The sequence below is a fragment of the Typopeltis vanoorti genome, chromosome 13 (assembly GCF_054136105.1).
Source record: "Typopeltis vanoorti isolate ZY-2024b chromosome 13, IOZ_Tvanoo_1.0, whole genome shotgun sequence".
Classification (NCBI taxonomy): domain Eukaryota; kingdom Metazoa; phylum Arthropoda; class Arachnida; order Uropygi; family Thelyphonidae; genus Typopeltis; species Typopeltis vanoorti.
Genome location: NC_143561.1, coordinates 106,472,026 through 106,493,303, shown reverse-complemented (window position 1 = coordinate 106,493,303; position 21,278 = coordinate 106,472,026). Strand labels below are relative to the sequence as shown.

The 21,278-nt window shown below is 36.1% G+C and overlaps 1 protein-coding gene across 2 annotated transcripts in view; it reads right to left on the bottom strand.

The window, feature by feature from the left end:
- Positions 1-21,278, bottom strand: part of Cul2 (cullin 2) — a 427,362-nt gene that overhangs the window by 263,924 nt on the left and 142,160 nt on the right. For both annotated transcript variants that reach the window (XM_090403159.1, XM_090403160.1), the window contains one exon: positions 12,929-13,028. In XM_090403159.1, coding sequence (XP_090259285.1) covers positions 12,929-13,028 — 100 coding nt within the window. The remainder of the gene's footprint in view (positions 1-12,928; positions 13,029-21,278) is intronic.

Here is a 21,278-nt window from a genome sequence, read left to right as displayed (position 1 = left end):
ATCCAATTCAGCTATCACTATTGTAAAAAGTTAGTAAATTAATAAAGGCACGACCAATCCTTCATCAAGCCATGCTACCCTACATAGAGTATCATATTCTTATCCCCATTCCTGAATTCTCTTTTTTTTTTGACCAACTTTTCTGTGTACTTTTACCACCACTTCTGGGATACTGATTGATTCATAATGTGCTACCACAGACTTAGATCCTTTATGCTTAGAAATTATTTTGTTCACTTTCCACTTCCTTGGGACTTTTCCAGAGCAAAGATTTAAATTAAGCAGCCTGGTCAAAGCATCATCAGTTACCTTGAACCTTCTTGTACTCAGGGACTACCCTGAGTGTCAAGTCTTCAAAATCCAAGGAGAACTGGCCTACCAGTCCAGAACTCGGGGGTTGGACAGTGTAGGCACCAGGGGAGGGAAGAACCCCCTTTTGAGTCTTCAAAATTCCAGTCATCAGAATTCAAGGAACCGGCCTACCAGCCTGGAACACAGGGGTTGGGTGCCGTAGGCCCATGGGGGGGGGGGGTTTCCCCCTAGTATCCTAATAAAATGGTCATGCAGTAGGTAAATTATTTCAGCTTCCTTTGTCACCTCTCTACCTTCAGTACTCATTAAATTATCATTCTATGGTCATTCTTCCTCCTGCTTGTCACATAATGAAAGAACTCTGAGATTTTCTTTGGCCTTCCAGATAATTTCTTCACATAATCTGATTTTGCCTTCCTTGCCACTGGTCACCTTTCTTGTCTAATCGTTGAACTGTTCATGAGCTTTCTGGTCAACTTTCTCTTTATATATTTTCCTCCACAATATTTTCTTTTTTTGCAGCTCATACTTATTTCTATTGTATTTCCTTCCTGCCATATGATATGTCCTCCTCTTCCAAATCACTCCCTAATGCCCCTTGGCCTAAAGCAGCAACCAAGTCTATATGTTGTCCTATTGGCTTCAATATTACACCGGATGACCTCAAAAGAACTGTAACCTGTCCAACTGACTTCTACTCTTGTTGGCTACAATTCATCTGCAGTATCAGCAGTATCTCATTTCCCATCCTGTCTACTTCATCCTCCCTGAATATACGAGGTGTAGCTATTAAATAATGAGACTGGTTGCAAAAATGTGGTTTATTATTACAATTGTACAACTTAATTGTTATCCCCTTCAACATACTCCCCTCCTCTATCTATACGCTGTTGCATACGAATTTTCCATTGCTGGAAGCAGTGCTGCAAGTCATCAGGTGTTATTGTGTGAAGTCACTTTGCCAGAATAATGTCTAATGTTAAACTTGAGTAGTGCATTAATCTCAAATTCCTTGTGAAATTGCAGAAATTGCTGACAGAGTGTTTGAAACTGTTGTAGGAGGGGTATGGTGATAATGTAATGTCAAGTGCATGAATGTTTGAATGGCATAAGCGCTTTGCTGAAGGTCGAGAAAACACTGAAGATGACAAACGACCGGGTTGCCCTGTCAAGGCAGGAACCAAACAAAACGTTGCGAAAATTAATAAAGTTGTCTGCAACGAGAGGGTCAGACAGTTAACAAACATCATTACCTTGAGGTTCTGGCCAAGCTGAGAGTGAGGAAGAAGAAACCTGATCTGTGGAAGAACAATGCTTGGATTCTCCATCAGGACAACACTCCAGCCCACTATAAAGCAGTATTTGGCTGATAAGAAGATCCCAGTGTTGGACCATCTGCCTTACTCACCAGACTTGGCTCCATTCGACTTTTACATGTTTCCAAAGTTGAAAACTGAAGTGCACCCATTTTCAGTCAGCAGACGAGGTAAAGGAGAAAATGGCAGCACTACTGAAGCATATAACACCTGATGACTTGCAGCACTGCTTCCAATGGTGTATAGATAGAGGAGGGGAGTTTGTTGAAGGGGAATAACAAGTTGTACAATTATAATAATACACCACATTTTTGGAACCAGTCTCGTTATTTAATAGCCACACCTCGTATACCAAACCCAATCTCAATCATATCAACTATACCTTATGATGTGTGCAAAGTCTCACTAATTTTAAAGAGGAATCTACAGCACATTACTCAAAAACTTCCATATAAAGTTCAATAGGAGGGGAGAGCAGCAGGCCAATGGCCATATCTCCTTTTTGGAGGTAAAAATTATTTTGCCACATGGAGTAACCAAAATGTAGTACACAGACAGAGAACCATAATATCATGGAAATCTGTCCTTTAAAAGAAGAACTGGGACATTTATGAAAAGAGCTGAAATGTCAAAACCAACTAATAAATCATCTTTGCCAAATATGTTGTTCTTAATTTTGCTTCTGAAATGTTTTTTTTTATATATAAGAAGAGGAATGTCGACACTAGTTTCTTGGCTACGTAATAAATAGGACTGTTGATGCAGTGCAGTCAACTACTGGCTGAAGCAGTACATTTTGCATTTTAGGAACACCATTAATTCTTGGGAATGTGTGCATAGTGTGATAACAGCTTTTTAACAGTGTCTGACAGCTATTCAATAACAGACATGAGTAACTTTAGAGTTTTCTTTTCAATCCTGTTAGTTGGATTATATTTTACAAGTTGATGTGTCTTTGTCAGAGAATAATCGATCCATTTGATGAAGGTGAGTTGACTAATAAAAACAACAGTTGCAATACCTTTATCTTTGTTAGTAATAATAATTTGATTTGGTTTTAAAGATTTCATAGTTCTAGCTTGTTTTCGTGAAAATGTTTCACATATCACATGTACAGTAATTTAAGTAGCTTGTCTCTTTGTTTACATTTGTGTGTATTACAGATAATGACTTAATACAAAAGCTGAAACATCTCGTAATTATCTTGGTATATTAGTTATTATTCTAACATGGTAGTTGTCTCCATAATTAATTATTAATTTCATGGATATGCCCCTCCTATAATCACTTATCAAGTTAACAATGTATGCAGGCGCTGTTTCTTACCTGGTTATTTATATTCTGCAAATCAAATCTTTTTCCTTTTCCTCATATGCCTTTTTTGTTTATTAATTATTCCCATCATAACTACTAACATGCATGTCTAGAGATTATAGACAACATGTCAACCATTATCACACCTGAAAGCATCGATGCAGTGCATGCCATGATCCTTGATGATAAACAAATGCCAGTCAAAAACATTGCAAAGACTCTTGGATATCCAAGGAACAATTTGGGATCATTATCCATAAACATCTGGACATGCAGAAGGCTCTCAGCGAAGTGGTTCCCCAAATGTTTGAATGCTGACCTAAAGAGAGAAAGAATTTCACCACTCATCGAAAGAGCACTCCCAATTGAACAAGTTGGCTTCAGGTTGGGAAAAAGTTGCTGTGCCCAGGTCCTGGGCCCTGCCAACACAGATTAAAGCAGGCTTCCAGAAGAAACTTAAATCTGGCATCGCTTTTATTGACCTAACATCAGCTTATCACACAGTCTGGATCAGGGGCCTCCTAAAGCTAAGCAATATCATAAGGTGCAAAACAACTTTCTAGCTTTTTGAATCCATTTTCTCTAACAGAAAGATCCGGATCCATATTGGTGGAAAAAAGAGCAGGCCCAGATTCCTCCACAACGGTCTTCCACAGGGCTCTGTGTTATCCCCTTTACTATTTAACATCCACGTCTGACTTAAGACATACCAGCTCAAGCAAACATATATATATATATATATATATATATATATATATATATATACTGATGATCTCATGATCCACACCAGTCTACCTCCTTTGCCAACCTGGAAACAACCTTGAATACAGACCTGAACATCCTGGAGGTGTACTTCAAGCAGTAGTACCAAGCCAAATCCAACAAAAACTGTGTCCATAGCATTCCACCTAAACAATGCAGAAGTGAATCATCACCTCAACCTCTCTTTCTGTGGCAAAATAGTAGAACATGAACCTCACCTGAAATACCTTGGAGTGAGCCTGGACAGAAGCCTAACCTATAAAAGGCACATCACCAACCTGTCCAACAAAATTAAAATGAGAAATAATATCTCACAGCTTGCTAGAACAATCTGGGGTTGTGGTGCTGATGTCTTAAGGTCGTCTACACTACCCCCCTTGCATTCCATGCAGCAGAATACTGTGCCCTTATCTGGGAAAGAAGTGCACACACTTAACATTATAGACACCAAACTAAACTCTACCATGAGCACAATAAGTGGGACACTGAGAAACACCAGTGGTGAGCTATGGAAATTTTAACTAATGGCTCGCATCGTCGAACAAAAAAAGCCATATTTCACACAAAAACATTTATTAATACAGCTTGTGAACAAATGCCAATCAAAACAAAAAGTATCAGAGAACAATCAACCTATAAAGGCTATCATTTTTAAACAAATATTTCGATCTAAACATGAAATATTTGCACACAATCATTTGTGTTAATTTATCTAACACAAGTTAGATAAATTAACACAAATTAGATAAATTAACACAGATGATTTTGATAGTTAAAAAAAAAAACATTTTTTAACTATCAAAATATAATAAGAAAATCTTTTATAATCGCACATATGAAATAGTCTGCATTTTCTATAAACAAAATAAATTTCTTTTGTTTGCGATAGAAGTTTTTATGACAAACAATCTATAAATAAATAAATATTATCTAAACACAATATTGAAGTATGTTATATTTCTCTTTTGCTTTTATACTTCAAGTGATAATCAATGGTACCAATCAAGGGGTGTTATTTTATAGTCCTATTTCTTTATATTTTGAATTGTTATTTGTAAAATGGTAGTAACAGTAACTATAATATTTTAGTTAATAAAATCACTTTGTTAGGTTACCGTATGAGTTTTTCACTTAATATATTTAAAAAAAAATAATGGGTTTTTTCTTTTGAAAAAATAAAAAAGTAAACAAGAAGAACAATGGGCTCACAAAGTTAAGAAAAATTTAATAAAGGGCTCGAGCGAGCCCCTTATAGCTCACCAATGAGAAGCACTTCTCTCCCCTGGCTGCCTGTGCTATCAAACATTGCTCCACCAAATATATACGAAGAAGACAAGCCTCGATTGAAGTATTTAATAAAATGATGAGCAAACTGCTCCTGCCCCTGCACCAGACTCATAAATTCACCTGGTATTCATCTAAAATCAAGAAATCATTTCTGGTTCATACATGGACCAGATGTTGGTACCAACATTTTATCAACACCTGGTAAGGCATCAACACCTGACATGTGGAGAGAACACTGGTCCAACAAATGGTTTCCTGGTTGAAGATCCCCATACTCTGCAGCCTGGTTTTGCCCTTCCTAGAAAGAATTGGTCATCTATCAACAAGATCAGAACTAACCAGGGCAGATATGGCTACCTACTGTATAAATGGACTGTCAGACCACCCTTATTGTCACTGTCCCCCTGTGGCCCAGACGATCACTTATTGTGAATGACTGCCAAGGTGCCAATTTCATGGTGGTCTCCATGACATCCACGAGGTGACAGATGAGGCCCTGGATTGGCTTTCAGGTCTGGACATTAACCTGTAGCTGCTTTTGCCATAAGAATAAATAAAGGATTTGGGCCAAAAGTTCTGAACCTAAGAGTCAGCAGGAAAGTCATCCATATACCAAAAGACAATGGCAAGAACCCATTGTCTTTTGGTATATGGATGGTGTAATCCTTACCAAGTAGCTAAAAAATAAGTGACACTGTTACACCTGCAGTTTATTCAATAGCTCTGAAGGAATGGGGTACTGTAGGAAAAACGCCACAGGAAACTGAGCAGAAGAGTATTGCTTTTCAGGACAACACACTCACTCACACTGCTCATGAAACCCAACACACAATACACAACTTGGGCTTTCCATATCTGCCTCACCCACCCTATTAGCCAGACCTGGCACTATCTGACTATTTCCTAATTTAAAGAAACACTTGAAAGAAATAAAATTTATCACAGATGATGAGGTCACATCTGCAGATGATGACTGGTTTGAGCAACAAGTGAAAGACTTTTATTAGAGGACTGCAAATGACGATGCAGCATTGTAACAAGTGTATAACATTTCTTGGAGAATATGTAAAGTAATGTGTAAGTTACGTGGTTGCACCACAATTACTTCATGTGATTATCATAACTTTTCAGCATATGCTCATATAAAATGCCTTATTACTAACTTCTTGATTTTCATTCATTTTTAAACTGTGGGATATTTGAATTTTAACACAGATATCCTACAGTGGCCCACTAAGCATAAAAATAAATTATTATTTTTTTTTAAAACAAAATTTACAAGTTCTTTTATGACTGGAATAAGCTCTATCTCCTAACCATATAACAACTAAATCTAGCTCAGCATTTAAAAGCATACCCATCAGTAATTTCACTATCTACTTCATGACCATTCTAACTAGACTTAAGTGAAATTTTACAATTTTTCTTTCACCTGTTCATCCAAAAGTGCAGTGCTCTTATCGTATTACTTTTTGCATTTCATGGGGAATATGTAGAATAATGTGCAAGTCACATGGCTCCACTGCAATTAATTCATGGTGATTATCACAATCTTTCAGCACACCCTTATAAAAGTGTCAAAAGTGACCTGAGAGCACATCAAAAGAACCTTCCACAGTGGAATTGTTTTTTTTTTATCCATCTATATGTTCAGTAGGCATCCACAGATGCTATGTGGTCACTCAGATGCTCAGCGATGTATCACACTAAGTGATCTTATTGTATGCTTTTCTGGAGGCTTCAACTCTCTGAAGTTCAATCATTCCAGACACACCATTCATCCATCTCATTGATCGTCTACCCCTTCCTCTTTTTCCAGAAACTTGACCTTCATTACTGTTGTGAGAAGTCCTCCTTCCATCTTTTCAATGTGTCCAAAGTATTTCAACTTTCTTTTTTTCAATATCATTAAGGAGCCTTAAAGTTCTACTGATCCTTCCTAGCACCCATCCATTTATTTACCTTTCACAGTATACGAGGGTGGTCTGAAAAGTTCTCGGCCTCGACCATAGATGGCAAACACTATCGGCAAGATTTTTTTTTTCTAAGTTGGTACATCTGTCATAAGCATCCATGTGAAATTGCAAATCATTCTATCAAGTAGTTTGTTTTATACAGCTGTCTGAAGCAAAAGTGTTGTCTGTATCCTTTGAAATGGATAAAAGTGAGTATCATGTGGTTATAAAATTCTTTGTAAAAGAAGGTTTAACGCAAACAGAAATTCATTCGAAGTTCATAAAAGTTTATGGGCACTCTTCTCCTTCATTTTCGACAATTAAGAAATGGGCTTCCGAGTTTAAACGTAGCCGTACCAGCCTTGAAGATGATCCACGTGAAGGGCGTCCAAAAAGTGTAACAATACCAGAAATCATTGATCAAGTGCATGATGTGGTATTGGATGAATGGCGAGTCCAAGTGCATGAAATTGCTGAGACTATAGGCATTTCAAAAGAACATGTAGGATATATTTTTCATGAATAATTGCATATGAAAGAGCTCTGCGTAAGATGGGTGCTGCACTTACACTCACAGCATATGAAAAATGCACTCACATGAAAATCTCCGAACAATACTTGGAGCATTTTTACAAGAATAAAACTGATTTTGTGCATCGATTTATTACTGTGGATGAGACTTGAATTCACCATCACACACCAGAATCCAAACAGTGGACAGAAGTCAGTTGCTCAGTGCCAAAGTAGACAAAGTATGTTCCATCAGCAGGAAAGGTCACGGCATCAGTGTTTTGGGATGCTAAAGGCATTTTGTTTATTAATTATCTTGAAAAGGGTAAAACAATAACAGGGGAATATTATTCCGATTTTTTAACCAGACTAGACGAAAAAATTCGTGAGAAAATATCTGGTTTGCAGAAGAAAATAATCATCTTCCATCAGGACAATGCACCTGCCCACAAAGGACTTTTGGCAATGGGAAAATTAAAGGATCTGCACTATGAATTGTTGGAACATCCACCCTATTCCTCAGATTTGGTTCTCTTTGATTTCTATCTCTTCCCAAAACTAAAACTCTTCCTTACTAGTGCATTTTTCTTCGAATCAAGAGGTGATTGCAGCTGTAGATGGGTATTTTGCAGATCTTACTCAGAACCACTACAGGGATGGGATAATGGTGCTGAATCATCGCTGGAATAAATGTATTAGTCTTAACGGAGCTTATGTTGAAAAATAATAAATAATTTTGAAATTATAAATTTTTTAAATCATTGTTAGGCCGAGAACTTTTCAGACCACCCCCAAATGATATCTTCAACAGCCTTCTGTAACACCACATCTCATAAGCAGATATTTTTCTATAGGACTTCATTAGATCCCAAGTCTTACATCCATAAGTCGCTGTTGAAAAAACAGCTGCATCCAAAATGCAGAACTTTGTTCCTGTCGAGATAGCTTCATCCTTCCAGAATTTAGACAAGTCTCTGACTGTTTTAGCCCTTCCTAACCTTCTTATGTCTTTTGAACAGCAATTCTTCACATTAATAATGGATCCCAGGTACTTGCTGACTTCTTCAATTCTTTCTACATTAAGGTACACTGTTTTCCTCAAGAGCTTTTTCCCTGTCTGATCTCATCAACTTTGTCAAGAATTTGCTCTAGTTCTACCTTGTCATTACAGAGGAGTACTGTATCATCAGCATACCACAGATTACTCATCAATCTACCACCTTTCCTAATTCCTGTCTTGAGCTCATCCAATGCTACACACATGATGTCCTCAGCATAGATACTAAACAAGTGAGGAGAAAGTAGACATCCTTGCCTGACTCCTCTTCTAATCTGAAACCAATCATTTAACCAAAACACCTGTTCTTACTTGGCTTCTTGCTCCCTGTACAAGTTAGCTATCAGTCTGATCGTGTGTTGAGGAAAATCCATTATATTCATTACTTCTCAATTTCACATGCTGAACACAGTCAAAAGCTTCAGAGTAGTCTATGAAACACATTACCATAGGGAGTCTAAATTCGTTATACTTTTCTATGATCTGTCCAAGGCAAAGGATCTAATCTCTGGTACCTTTACCTTTTTAAAAAGTCTGTTTGTTCCTTGGGCATCTCTGCTTCAACTTTGGCCTCAATCCTATTTAGAATGATCTTGAAGAAAATCTTGTTTGCATGAGATATCAAACAGTTCTATAGTTCTTGCAATCCATACCTCCCTTCTTATGTAGTGGTAGGAAAACAAACTTCTTCCATTCTCTAGGTCATGATTCTGTCTCCCACATCCTTGTAATCAATTTATGAAATAATCTTATCCTTCCACCCCCTGCAGACTTAATTAAGTCTGCAGATATTCCATCTGCACCTAGGGCCTTATTGCTATTAAGCTGTTTACCTGCTCTTTCAACCTCATGCCTAAGTGGAGGAAGTTGCAAATCAAAATTTTCCTGGTGAGAGGGCTCTTCCAAGTTTCTCACAGTACTCTTTCCATCTGTTTTCGATTTCAGTTCTTCTGTTAGTAGTGCTCCATTCCTGTCTTTGATAGCAATCAATTTGGGGTTAAACTTGTGCTTTAGGACACGAACTAAATGAAACATCCTTTTATAATTGTGCCTCTTCATCTGGAACTATCTTTTCACATTTATTAGTATAAAACATTTCCTTATCCTGACTGATGGCTCTTCTGACTTCTCCATGTAATCTCTTAATTCTTCAGTCCCTTGTCTCTTTGTATTGGTATCGAGTACTTAAAAGACTCAAACTCTGCCTAGGAGCCTGAATGTTCATCTTTTATTAGTTTTTCATCAAGGTTTCACTAGCCTAACATCTATTTCCAACTGTTGGTTATCAATAGAGAACTGGAAGAAATATTAAGAGGGTAAGAATTCTCTTTTCGACACTGCAGCAATCCCAGGCTGAAATGGTGTATTTTACATAAGCAGACTCTTAGTTGGTACATGAATAATAATATTTGAAGAAAGAGCCTAGAAGGGTTTGAATGGCAATGTAAAGCTATTAAATGAATACAAATATCTGAAACTTGAAACTACTATAACACTGGAGTTGCACAGCACTACTTAAGAGATATGCTGCCCAAGAGCCTATACTTAATACCCTTTAATTCAATAGCTTTATGACACCAAATTAAAGCCTTCTAGGCTCTTTCTTCATACTCTAATTCAAAACTGACCAAGAGTCCATTTATGCAACCTAACTTTTCCACATAGGATTGCATGCTACTGAAAAGAGAGTTCGATCTGGTCTCTGATGAGAGCTGTCAATCCAGTGAAACCTCAATCAAAAGCACTAATAAAAAAGGCAAAATAAGGACTCGCTAAGCAGTCCCATACAAGGCAGTTCCAATGTAAAAAGCTGTATTTTCCTAAGCTCTCAGGACAAGTTTGATTATTTTTATCAAGATTCAAATATTTAGCTTTGAAATTATAAAATTTTAATATCTTTTCATTTATTAGTTTTTCAAACTAAAGCGTTTAGAAGGCTTTAGTTTGAAAAACTAAAGCCTTCTAAACTCCTCCTTCAAATATAATATTTAAATATCTAAAATAAAATATTTGAATGTAGCATTAAATTAACTGGGATAGTTGATAACTTGTTTCATTCAAATCCCTGCCTACTATCTATTCTTGCAAATGTACAAAAATATGTATTCAAACTTCAAGGCATGGATGTTTTTGAAAGCCTTTGTGGTAGATAAGTATCATGCGTGAAAAGAATCCAAGCAGTGGTATGTGTGGTGATGGGGAAAGAAACTATTGATATGTCATAACTAAAAGAGGAAATGTTAGCTATCAGCATCACTGCATCCCTCAACTCCTCTCAAACACACCAAGAAAAACAAACAGTTATAGCAATACTGTGACTATAAAAAAAAATCACACATACATTGTAAGTTTACAAACAAAAGCAGAAGAAATGAACTGGAAGAGAATTATTTTCAGTATGCATCAACATGCATACTGAAAACTGTGCATCTACTACATGTAGATGCACCTACGTGTGCATGTGCTGTAACCATGTTCGGGGGTCTAAAACAGCGACTGCAATTTAAGCAGAGCACAACTATCCAAAAGTGTGCTGTCATGAATTTCTTGCGAGCAAAACAGCTTCCTGCAAAAAACATTTGTAAACAGATTTATTCTGTTTATGGAAAAAAGTGAATGTCATATTGCAACAGTTCACAACTGAGTCCAGAAATTTTTGCAGAGCTGTTTGACACTATGATGAAAAGCTAAGTCGATATCTCCAATTTTAATAATAGGTTTAATGCTGCTTTCTTTCATAATATAAGCCATATAGATGATGAATAACAGTGAGGATGGTGTACACTAATGTCTCACATCTTACAGAAAATCTCCTTCTACCTCCAATTCGAATGCCGACTTACAACTCAAATAGAGACTATGTCATGCTGCTCAATATATTGTCCAGTTTATATCACATAATTGTAAATTTTCAAATTTTTTATTTTATTTTTTCTTGAAATCCTGTCATACACCTTTCTCAGATCTGCAAAACTTAAATACAGATTCCTGTTATGTTAGTATGGATTCTCAACTATTTGTCTTGAAGCAAAAATCTAATCCTAGCAACTGCTTTTGGCTTGAATCCAACTTGTTCCTTTTCCAAGTTTCTCTTTCACAATTTTTCTTAGCCTCTACTAAGGTATTCTTCTTCCATAAATTTTACCAGGAACAGTTAATAGAAAAATTCATCTGTAATTTTCTCACATTGTTTTTTTTTTCCACTTTTTTTTATACATAGCTATAAAAAAAAAAGTGCTTAATTGGAGTACACAGCTCTCATAGTTGAGAGCTCTACTCCAATCATTGAGAATTTGACCTTCTGATCATGTGTTCTGAATTATGCAGCACAGTCACTGTTAAAACACTTATACCTCCATATCTGAACATTTCTGGTCGAATATCAGACTCCAGCTACATTTCTACATTTCAGGTTTTTTAATATTTTCTGTCACAGTTCTGTGCTTATTTTACCGAAAAATCTTTCAAAGCACCTCTTCCAAGCATCTAAGATATTATTTTGATGCTCTTCCTCCCATTTCTAAGCTTTCTTCAATAGCCTCCAGAAACTTTCCTAATAATCTATACTCTTACCCAAGTGTTCTCATTACTTTTGTTTAGCTACTTTTACACAGCGCTTTGTTTTCTCGCATGTGTTCTGTATTTTTCAGAACACATGCTAACTTACTTGCTAGGATATAATAAATTTAGTTTAATCCTTTATCCAAGTGTGGGCAAACAAAGTTTGCACCTGAAAATATCTTCAGGACTGAGGTAAGGTAGTACAACACCAGGCAACTCACAGCAGAGGTGGAGCAATCTCTCAACTACTTGTCTCAGTATATCCCATAATGCACAGCACATCTCCTTGTAGACATGTATACTGCTATGCATTAAGGGGGGGGGGCACCACCCATACCAGTTTCGACCTTTATTGAGGTCTCATCAGTGGAAGCCAGGCCCTGAGTGGAGATACTAAGGCAGAAGCAATAGGAGAGGTCTTATTTGCTAGGAACTACCTCTAACTTTCTGAGTCCACCATGAAGTTCTAAGTTGCAGACAACTTGACCACATGCGTCTTGGGCTGAATCAATTCATATTAAATAGATTTCATTTGCAGGTGTGACCCTACATATGCTATAGTGTTTCAATTTTCTGTAAGATAATAATAATAAAAATTAAGTATACTACAAATGTCAGCTGTCCTCTTCAAAGCTCTATCATCAGAAACCGAATGTAACATAATTGCATGAATCCTGAAGTGTGTTTTCTGGGTTCTGTTGATACTAATACTAGCATAGCCATTTCAAATTTCTGAATTTTAAACCATGACAAGTTTCGATTATTAGTAATTACATCAAACTTATAAAGCAGATAACATTATATTATACATAGGAAACTACATGTATTATTGTTGTATAATAAAGTACTCCTACCTCTCCTATTTCCAACATTTGCTCACTTGCTTCTACTCTACCATACTGAAGATCAGCTTCTGTGAATTTCTGTTTTTTTATATGCTGGGTATTTAGGTACCTAAACAACAAAATTCTCATTTTATAAATAAATTTATAAACATACACACACACACACATTATCAAAAAACCCACCAGTTCGAAACAGCTGTCAGGACTTTTATCAGATGCACTAATAAAAAGCAAATATACGGATGCCTGAGTAGCTCTCATATCTTTTTAAGTAGTGCAAGCTAAGAACTCTGATCCCAAGGACTGTATTCTCATAAGCTCTCTGGTCAAAATTTCAAAACTTTCAGTTTCTACATACACTCAAGTTTTGAAATAATGTTGGATCTTTAATATCTGCTATTTCTACACACACACAAACACACATGTGGACATGTAAGAAACACGTGTAACTTAATGACAATAGACAGAAAATATCACAATGCAAAGAATGCTTTGTAGAAATAGTTATTGTAATAACTCTGACATCTAAGTTGGAAATTTAATAATGTAGAGATGGTGTTACAATTAGGATTGAACATATTTACATTATTAAGGAATGCATTAGTTAACCCCCATGATCGAAAATACAAGTTTAAATTTTTTGGCAGTTTCTTATAATAAAGTCTAAGCAGCAAGCCATTCTAAAGAAAATTCAGAATGGTAACCAATCCAGTGTCACAGCCCATGCTGTTAAGGAATTATGTTATTCTTGACAATGACATTTCCATGTTGGATATCTCTTGTATCTGAAGGATACAGGAGATGTGAAGTAGGAAGGGATCACTTTCTAATTTAATCTTAGTAAAATAAAATTCAAAATCATACTGAAAAAAAAAAGCACATGTAAGAAAGTTTTAAAAAAATCAAAATTTTTAAAGAAGCAAACTGTACAATATAAATACTGTTCAAGAAATATGAAAGTGAAAAGGACAAAACCTTAAAAACAGTGGCAGATGCTGGGAAAAAAAATGATTTCATGAGCAAGGCATGTGGTGAGAATAAAAGAATCAGAGATGGTAAATCTATCATGAAAACTGGAGATCAAGATCTCTTAGATGTCTGGAGCATGTACTTGGAATGATTTTTAAATGAAATAAGAACTGAAGAATATGATAGAAAATATTCAAAAGAATGCAACCATAAGTACATATCAGTACTCAAGGTAGAAAAAGTTATCAAAAGCCTGAAATGTGGAAAAGTAGCTGGAGTAGATGATATTTGATCAGAAATGCTCAGATATGGAAGTGTATGGGATCAATATATATATATATATATATATAGAAAGTATTTTACCTTGGGTCTAATAAATGTTAAGAATACCAGGCAATTTTTAAACCTGGTTTTACTCCATTTCCCAAGTAAGCAAACAGACAAATAAGTCAAGTTTGCGCCTGCAAGTGATGCAGGCGCAAACTTGCAGGCTTGCACTACCTGTAGGATCAGCTAGACTTGCATCACTTGCAGGCGCAAACTTGACTTATTTGTCTGTTTGCTTACTTGGGAAATGGAGTAAAACCAGGTTTAAAAATTGCTTGGTATTCTTAACATATATATATATATATATATATATATATATTGATCACATACACAAGAAGTCAAGAGACCTATAAACACATCAGTGATGTGCATTGGGTGCAGATGAAGACTGAGATAGAAGTTTCATGGTTTATTGAAGAGCTGCAAGTTGTAACTGTTTGGGAATACAGTACTTCATAAGAAAGGCTGAGGACAGAGGTGAATGAAAGAGGAAGAAGAGAAGTAAGTTCAGTGTGTTTGCAGTTGCACAGTAAAGGGATGCTGGGCAGCTGCTACTCTTGTATTAACAAGTGAAACTAAAAGTGAAGGAATGAGAGTTTTTAATTAAAGGTGAGTTAGCTAGTCTCATATGGAGGTAGAGGGTTTTTTCTATAGGACAGTGTTTCTCAACCACCGGGCCATGGCCCGGTAGCATATTGCCCAAGGCATCACTGATTCAGAGCAGTAAAGAAATCAGTTGCTCTGAGTAGCTCACGCTTTTGTATGTGCTATAGTTACGCATAACGTAACACCCGCAATAGATTTATTTTTGTTTCTTTTTAACACTACGATTCAAAGATAAAAAATTTATAAAAAATTATTTATTAAGGAATATTTTGTACATATAAATAATATAATAAACTACTGTATTTTCCGGTGTATAAGACGCTCCAATGTATAAGATGCACCCAAGAAATTTAATACAATTTTCTGGAAAAAAACTAAACTTTAAAGTATGATTTTTAAAAAAAATGGATAAAATAATAGGTAATTTTTAATAGTAAACTGACCTTTCAGAAACCTGCAAAACCCATGTCACTGTCATCTGACTCTTCTCTATCATCATTAATTTCTTCTCTTTCTTCTTCCTCTTGTTCTTCATCATCTTCATATAAGAAATGATCTTCACTTCCATCAAGGGCATTGCTAATTCCACATTTCAAGAAATTTAACAATAGTTTGTTCGTTCATTTTTGACCAAGATGTCTTAACCCACTCGCACGCTTGAGAGATTGATGGCCGTTTCAGGGCACCCTTTGGTGTTATGTACACCGGCATTCATCATCTTTTCATTTTTCTTCTAATCATTTCTAAGTTCTAATCATTTTTTCTGTAGGCGGAGGTCCAAAATGTCTTTCAGCTTCATTATTCTGGTGTTCTTCTGCATATTTTACAACCTGCAATTTGTAACTTTAAGTATATGAATGTCGCCCGTTTTTTTCCATCACTAAAATCTACGGGAAATATCAAACTGAACACAAAATATCTCAACACATCAACTCGATACTGATAAACATCGGTAACTGATTACTCAGATAAGATATTATGAAACTTGAATAGGGACTCCCGGTTCTTAGCCAATGACGTGCTAGAAGTCACGTGAAGGTCACGCATCAATTTGATTGCACCATTAACCGCCTACAAAGATCATGGAACATAAAAGGGAGTGCGTATGACTTTGAAAAGAGGAAACAATATTTACTTTCATTATATAAGACGCACCCAATTTTTAAGATAAAAAAGTGCGTCTTATACACCGGAAAATACGGTATTTAATGAATTTTGGTGTTATTTTCAATATTCTCGGCTAAACAATGTTTTCTTTTCCCTTTCTTCATTGGTCTACCAGACTGAATTCGTCATTGCGTTTTTGAAATTCCATGGATTTATTTTTGTTCTTTTAAACCAACCTAACAGGTTTGGTTAGGTTACGTTAAGCTAGGTTATTTTAGTTTCTTTTTAACCAACCTAACATGTTAGGTTGGGTTAGGTTGGTTAAAAAGAAACAAAAATAACCTAACCTATGGAATTTCAAAAACGAGACAAATTAAGTCTGGTAGACAAAGGAAGAAAGAGAAAAGAAAACATTGTTTAGCAGAGAATATTGAAAATAATAGACCTAATGCAAAAATTCATTAAATAGTTTATTATATTATTTATATGTACAAAATATTCATTAACTCCTTAACGTACGAATTAAAAATCAGAAAGCGGTCATTTTTCTGCCAATTTTCTGGGTGAGTTTTGGGCGAGGGTGATTTGCTGGATCAAATTCATCATTATTTTTCAAATAATGATGAATTGGTGCAAACGCAAACAAAATAGCCGATACACGCCATTGACAACTTTTCTCGGCTGAAAGGAAATAGGCACAAGATCGTCCAGCGTCTATATCCGGTTGTATTTATACGTGAAATCAAAATTCAAAATCAATTTTGGTGCAATAAACAAAAGACGTGTCACAGACGTCTTTGTATGTTAAAGGGTTAATAAATAATTTCTTATAAATTTTGTATCTTAGAATCGTAGTGTTAAAAAGAAACAAAAATAAATCTATTGTGTCTGAACTGATGACGGTTTGTTACGTTATGCATAACTATAGCACATACCAAAGCGCGAGCTACTCAGAGCAACTGATTTATTTACTGCTCTGAATCAGTGAGGCCTTTGGCAACACGCAGCCCGGTACCAGCCGCTGGCATCAATTATACTGGGCTGTGAGAGGATCTCCTGGAATTTGTCATTTTAGCTTTCTAAGCATTTTTCATGAGTAAATATTCTGAGAAGGATAATATTCATGAATGTGTCAAAACATCCAGACTCAGAATGCTAAATAACATCTGTGTAGCAAATGTCAGTGACCAAGCTGTATATTTTTAGACATGGATGAATGATCGGGAATTTTCAGACATTGAAATCTTTCAACATTCGGGAAAGGGAATACTGCTGTTTATGACTGGTAATAAAAATTGCCTGCAAGCCGATTACAACAATACGCAGCGTATCCTCTGTTCTCAAAACTGAATGAAATAACATCTGTGTTGCAAATGTCAGTGATCAATCAGCAAGTATAAAGAAATTTTTTCCACTAAAATTGAAGATCAAGGTAGTCTGTATCCAGTTATCAAATCTAGTAATATTGAATACTGTTTCTTCGCAGAGGTGCTTAAAGGTCAAAGCTGTATAACTGAGAGGAGACCTCCACATAGCCTTTAAAGGAATGCAGAGAACCGACAAGGGCTTCTGACCTAATGTCCAATACTCAGCTTCTCATGGTACACCCTGTTGGGGATCTACCTGGATACTGAACGAACAAGGACAAGGATGGGCTGGCAATTTGGGATTTAGCCAACCAAATTGTGTTCTTATTGGCTTAAACCAATATAGAAAATAATGGTACAACATGACAAAATTTCATGCTGGCTGGGGCTTCACCCGGTTAAACAAGGCCCCCATTGTTTTCTCCAGGGAACCAGGGCGAACAGCAAAAAGTCAGCTACTGCAACAAATCTGAGAGCACACCCCAACTCAACATCACCAGAGTTAAAGATCAATACTATCAATATAAGAAGCCTGAATGGCAAAGAAATGGAGCCAGCTGAAGAATTAGATAAGTACCAGATCGACATAATAGGGGTGACTGAAACAAAAGACAAAAACTGGTGAGATCTTTCTGAGCAAAATATACAAAATGTTATAATCAGGAAATGACAATCAAGGAAAAGAAGGAGTAGCCATAGTATTCAACACAAAATACAAGGCTAATCTTCTTGAAAGGCAGGCAGTCTCAAGTAGAGTGATGTGGGCAAATATCAGAATGGAGAATTGGACAATGACTATGGTCCCACAGAAGGTTCTACTAAGGTAGAAGTGGAGGAATTTTTTGCTGCTTTAGAAAAAACAAATGACATAATGAAAAAGGAAAAGTTGGTCCTTGTTGTGGATCTAAATAGCAGAGTAGGAATTGATTGTCAGACATACAAAAATATTTTGGGAAAATTTGGAGAAAAGAGCAAAGCTAATATTAATGGCAAATACCTGTTGGATTTCTGCTCAGGACATGAACTGGTTATTACTAACACCATGTTCCAACATAAAAATGTACAGAAATTCACATGGAGAGAAGAGGCAAAGAATAAGAAAAGTTTCATCGACTATGTTATTGTTGGTAGTCATGTTTTCTCCCTGCTACAGGACACCAGAGTGTACAGAGGATTTGAAATTAGAAGTGATCACTATTTAGTCTTGAGCAGGATAAAATTAAATTTCATATTGAAAAGAATAATATGTACGAAAGCTTTAAAGCGTATGAAAGTTGAGCAGCTCTCAGATGTGAACTGTAGACAAAAATAGACAAAGATTATTGAAAAAAAAAAAAAAAATGAAAGAGTTTGAGAACAGGAACCAAACCTTGGAGATTCAGTGGCAAGCCTTGAAGAAAACCCTGATTGATTCAGCTAGAGAGGAATGTGGTGAAGTTGTTTTCACCACATTCCTCTCTAGTCCCTCTCTTCACCAAAGTTCCTGGCAAATAAGTCAGCTTGTGCTCTTAGAGAATACAGAGACAAATGTAAGAAAGCTAAACAATGTGTAACACTAGCTAAACAAAAGTCATGGGAGGACTTTGGCAAGAACATAGAAAATAAATATCAAGAAGGTGGCAAAATATTCTGGAGGTGGTTGAAGAAGCTTAGAAATGGAGGAAAGAGTGCTGCAAAAGGAGTTCAGAGATGATAAAGGCGACACGAAAACGGGATAAAAAGATACCCTTGAAGTATGGAGTAATTACTTCGAAAAATTGCTAAATGAAACAAGCAGTGATAGCACAGTGGTAAAAAAACACTCAACAGGCATCCAGTCAAGAATACATATTTGAAGTAGAAAAAGCCATCAAAGGTTTGAAATGTGGAAAGGCAGCAGGAGTAGATGATATTCGACTAGAAATGCTGAAGTATGGTGTATAAAAGTCTTACAGTAGCTGTACTGCATAGTTTCCTGGACAGAGGGATGAATTCCCGATGATATGAAATAAAACTGAATGTGAGAATTACGGAGGTATATCCCTACTGAGTGTTCCTGGCAAGATTTATGCCAGTATACTTGAGAAGCAGTTGAAAAGAATTGTGGAAGAAAAGCTTGGTGAAGAACAAGCTGGATTCAGTCCAAATAGAGCCTGTCAGGATCAGATCTTCACTTTACGACAAAGTTGAGAAAGCATCGGAATATAACAAAGATCTATATTTAAGTTTGGCCGATCTGGAAAAGGCAAGGTGACAACAGAGAAGCTATTCAATACACTACAGTTATATGGTGTCAATGGGGCATTATATCAAGCAATACTTTGTCTTTGAGTTGCAAGTCAGCAGTTTGAACTGAAGTACAGGAAGATGGTTTAATGTTAAATCTGGTGTGAGACAAGGATTTATTATCCCCTCTGTTATTCATTTTCTATATGGATCACATTATGAAGGAAAGTGGTATTAAACATGATATCGGAATTGGAGATGTTGATGTCAGCTCTTTGCTTTATGCAGATGATGTTATACCTCTAAATAAATCCGCTACAAGTTTGCAAGATTCCCTGACTAAATTGAATAACTGTTGTAATAGATATGGTATGAAGGTCAGCAATAAAATGACAAAGACAATGAAAATAGGTAGAATCGTTGAAAATGTCAACTGTGTTGTGAATGGAGAACCTGTGGAACAAGTAAAACATTTCAGCTACTTAGGCACGATTTTTAGTGAAGATCGTAAATTAAATATGGAAATAGACAAAGAATCAACAAAGCTGGTATGGTAGGAAGTCAGTTGAATAAATGGAATAACAGAGAAATTATTCGGAACACTAAATTAGCTGTATACAAGTGTTCAAACCAGTTTCAACTTATGGATCCGAGAGCTGGGTCAGAAGTAAAACACTTGACCAAAGACCAGAGACTGCAGATATTAGAGTCCTGAGAAAGATTATAGTGTGTGAACAGATGGCATCAATAGCAATATCATATTAAAAACGAGGATATTAGGAAAGAACTTGACATTGTCAACATCCAGAAATGCGTTAGCAGAACTAATCTCAGGTGGTATGGTCACTTAAACAGAATGGGCGAGGAAAGATTAGCAAAACTAGTGTTCTCTGACAGGTTGGCAGGAAAATGACCCAGAGGAAGACCAAGATATAGGTGGATTGATACGGTACAATGTGCCTTAGACCATAGAAATATAAGATCTGATAATATCGGAGTCTTGCAATTTTCCTCCAAATCAGTCTTGAACAGACTGATTTGTAGGAAAATTGTAGATAGGAAGTTAGTAATGATGTAAATTTTTCATGTAGCATTATCATTTCCTGTACACCCCTTGAGGGTACATGTCAGGAATTTGATGATGACGACGTTTCTTTCCAAGTTCACATTGCAGTGTATGTGCTTGTTTCGAAACCTGAGTGCTGTGATTTTTTTTAAAAGTAATAGGCCTACAAATTTAAATTTTAATATGAATTAGAGACAAGGTAGAGACTCTGTAGGCTTCATCACCTGAAGCCTACAGAGTGATCTCCAGGATGTACAAAAGGAGGGAGAAACTACCAGCATACAAATGAAAAAGTCTGCATTCACTAGTAAGTACATGGACAGCTATTTAAAATTTGGTTTTATACAATACCCTCACACTAACCAATTGCCTAAACCTCAATTTGTAAGTTGTGCTACTGTTCTGGGAAATGAAGCTATGAAGTCATTGCAACTTAACCGACATCTCAACACAAAACATTCTGACCTAGTCAATAAACCCATTGAATTCTTTATGAGTAAAAGAGATGCATTTAAAATAGAAAAGAAAATTACTTCCCAAGCTTCAACCATGAAATCTTTTCAACATTTGTACTGATGCCGGTGCCTGTCAAAAGCATTGGTACATTCATACGTAAAACCTGGCCTCCATAAAAATGGCACCTGATCTTAATGAAGTCCTGTTTCAATCTGTTAAAATTATTAATTATATAAAAAACAGTGCTTTAAATACA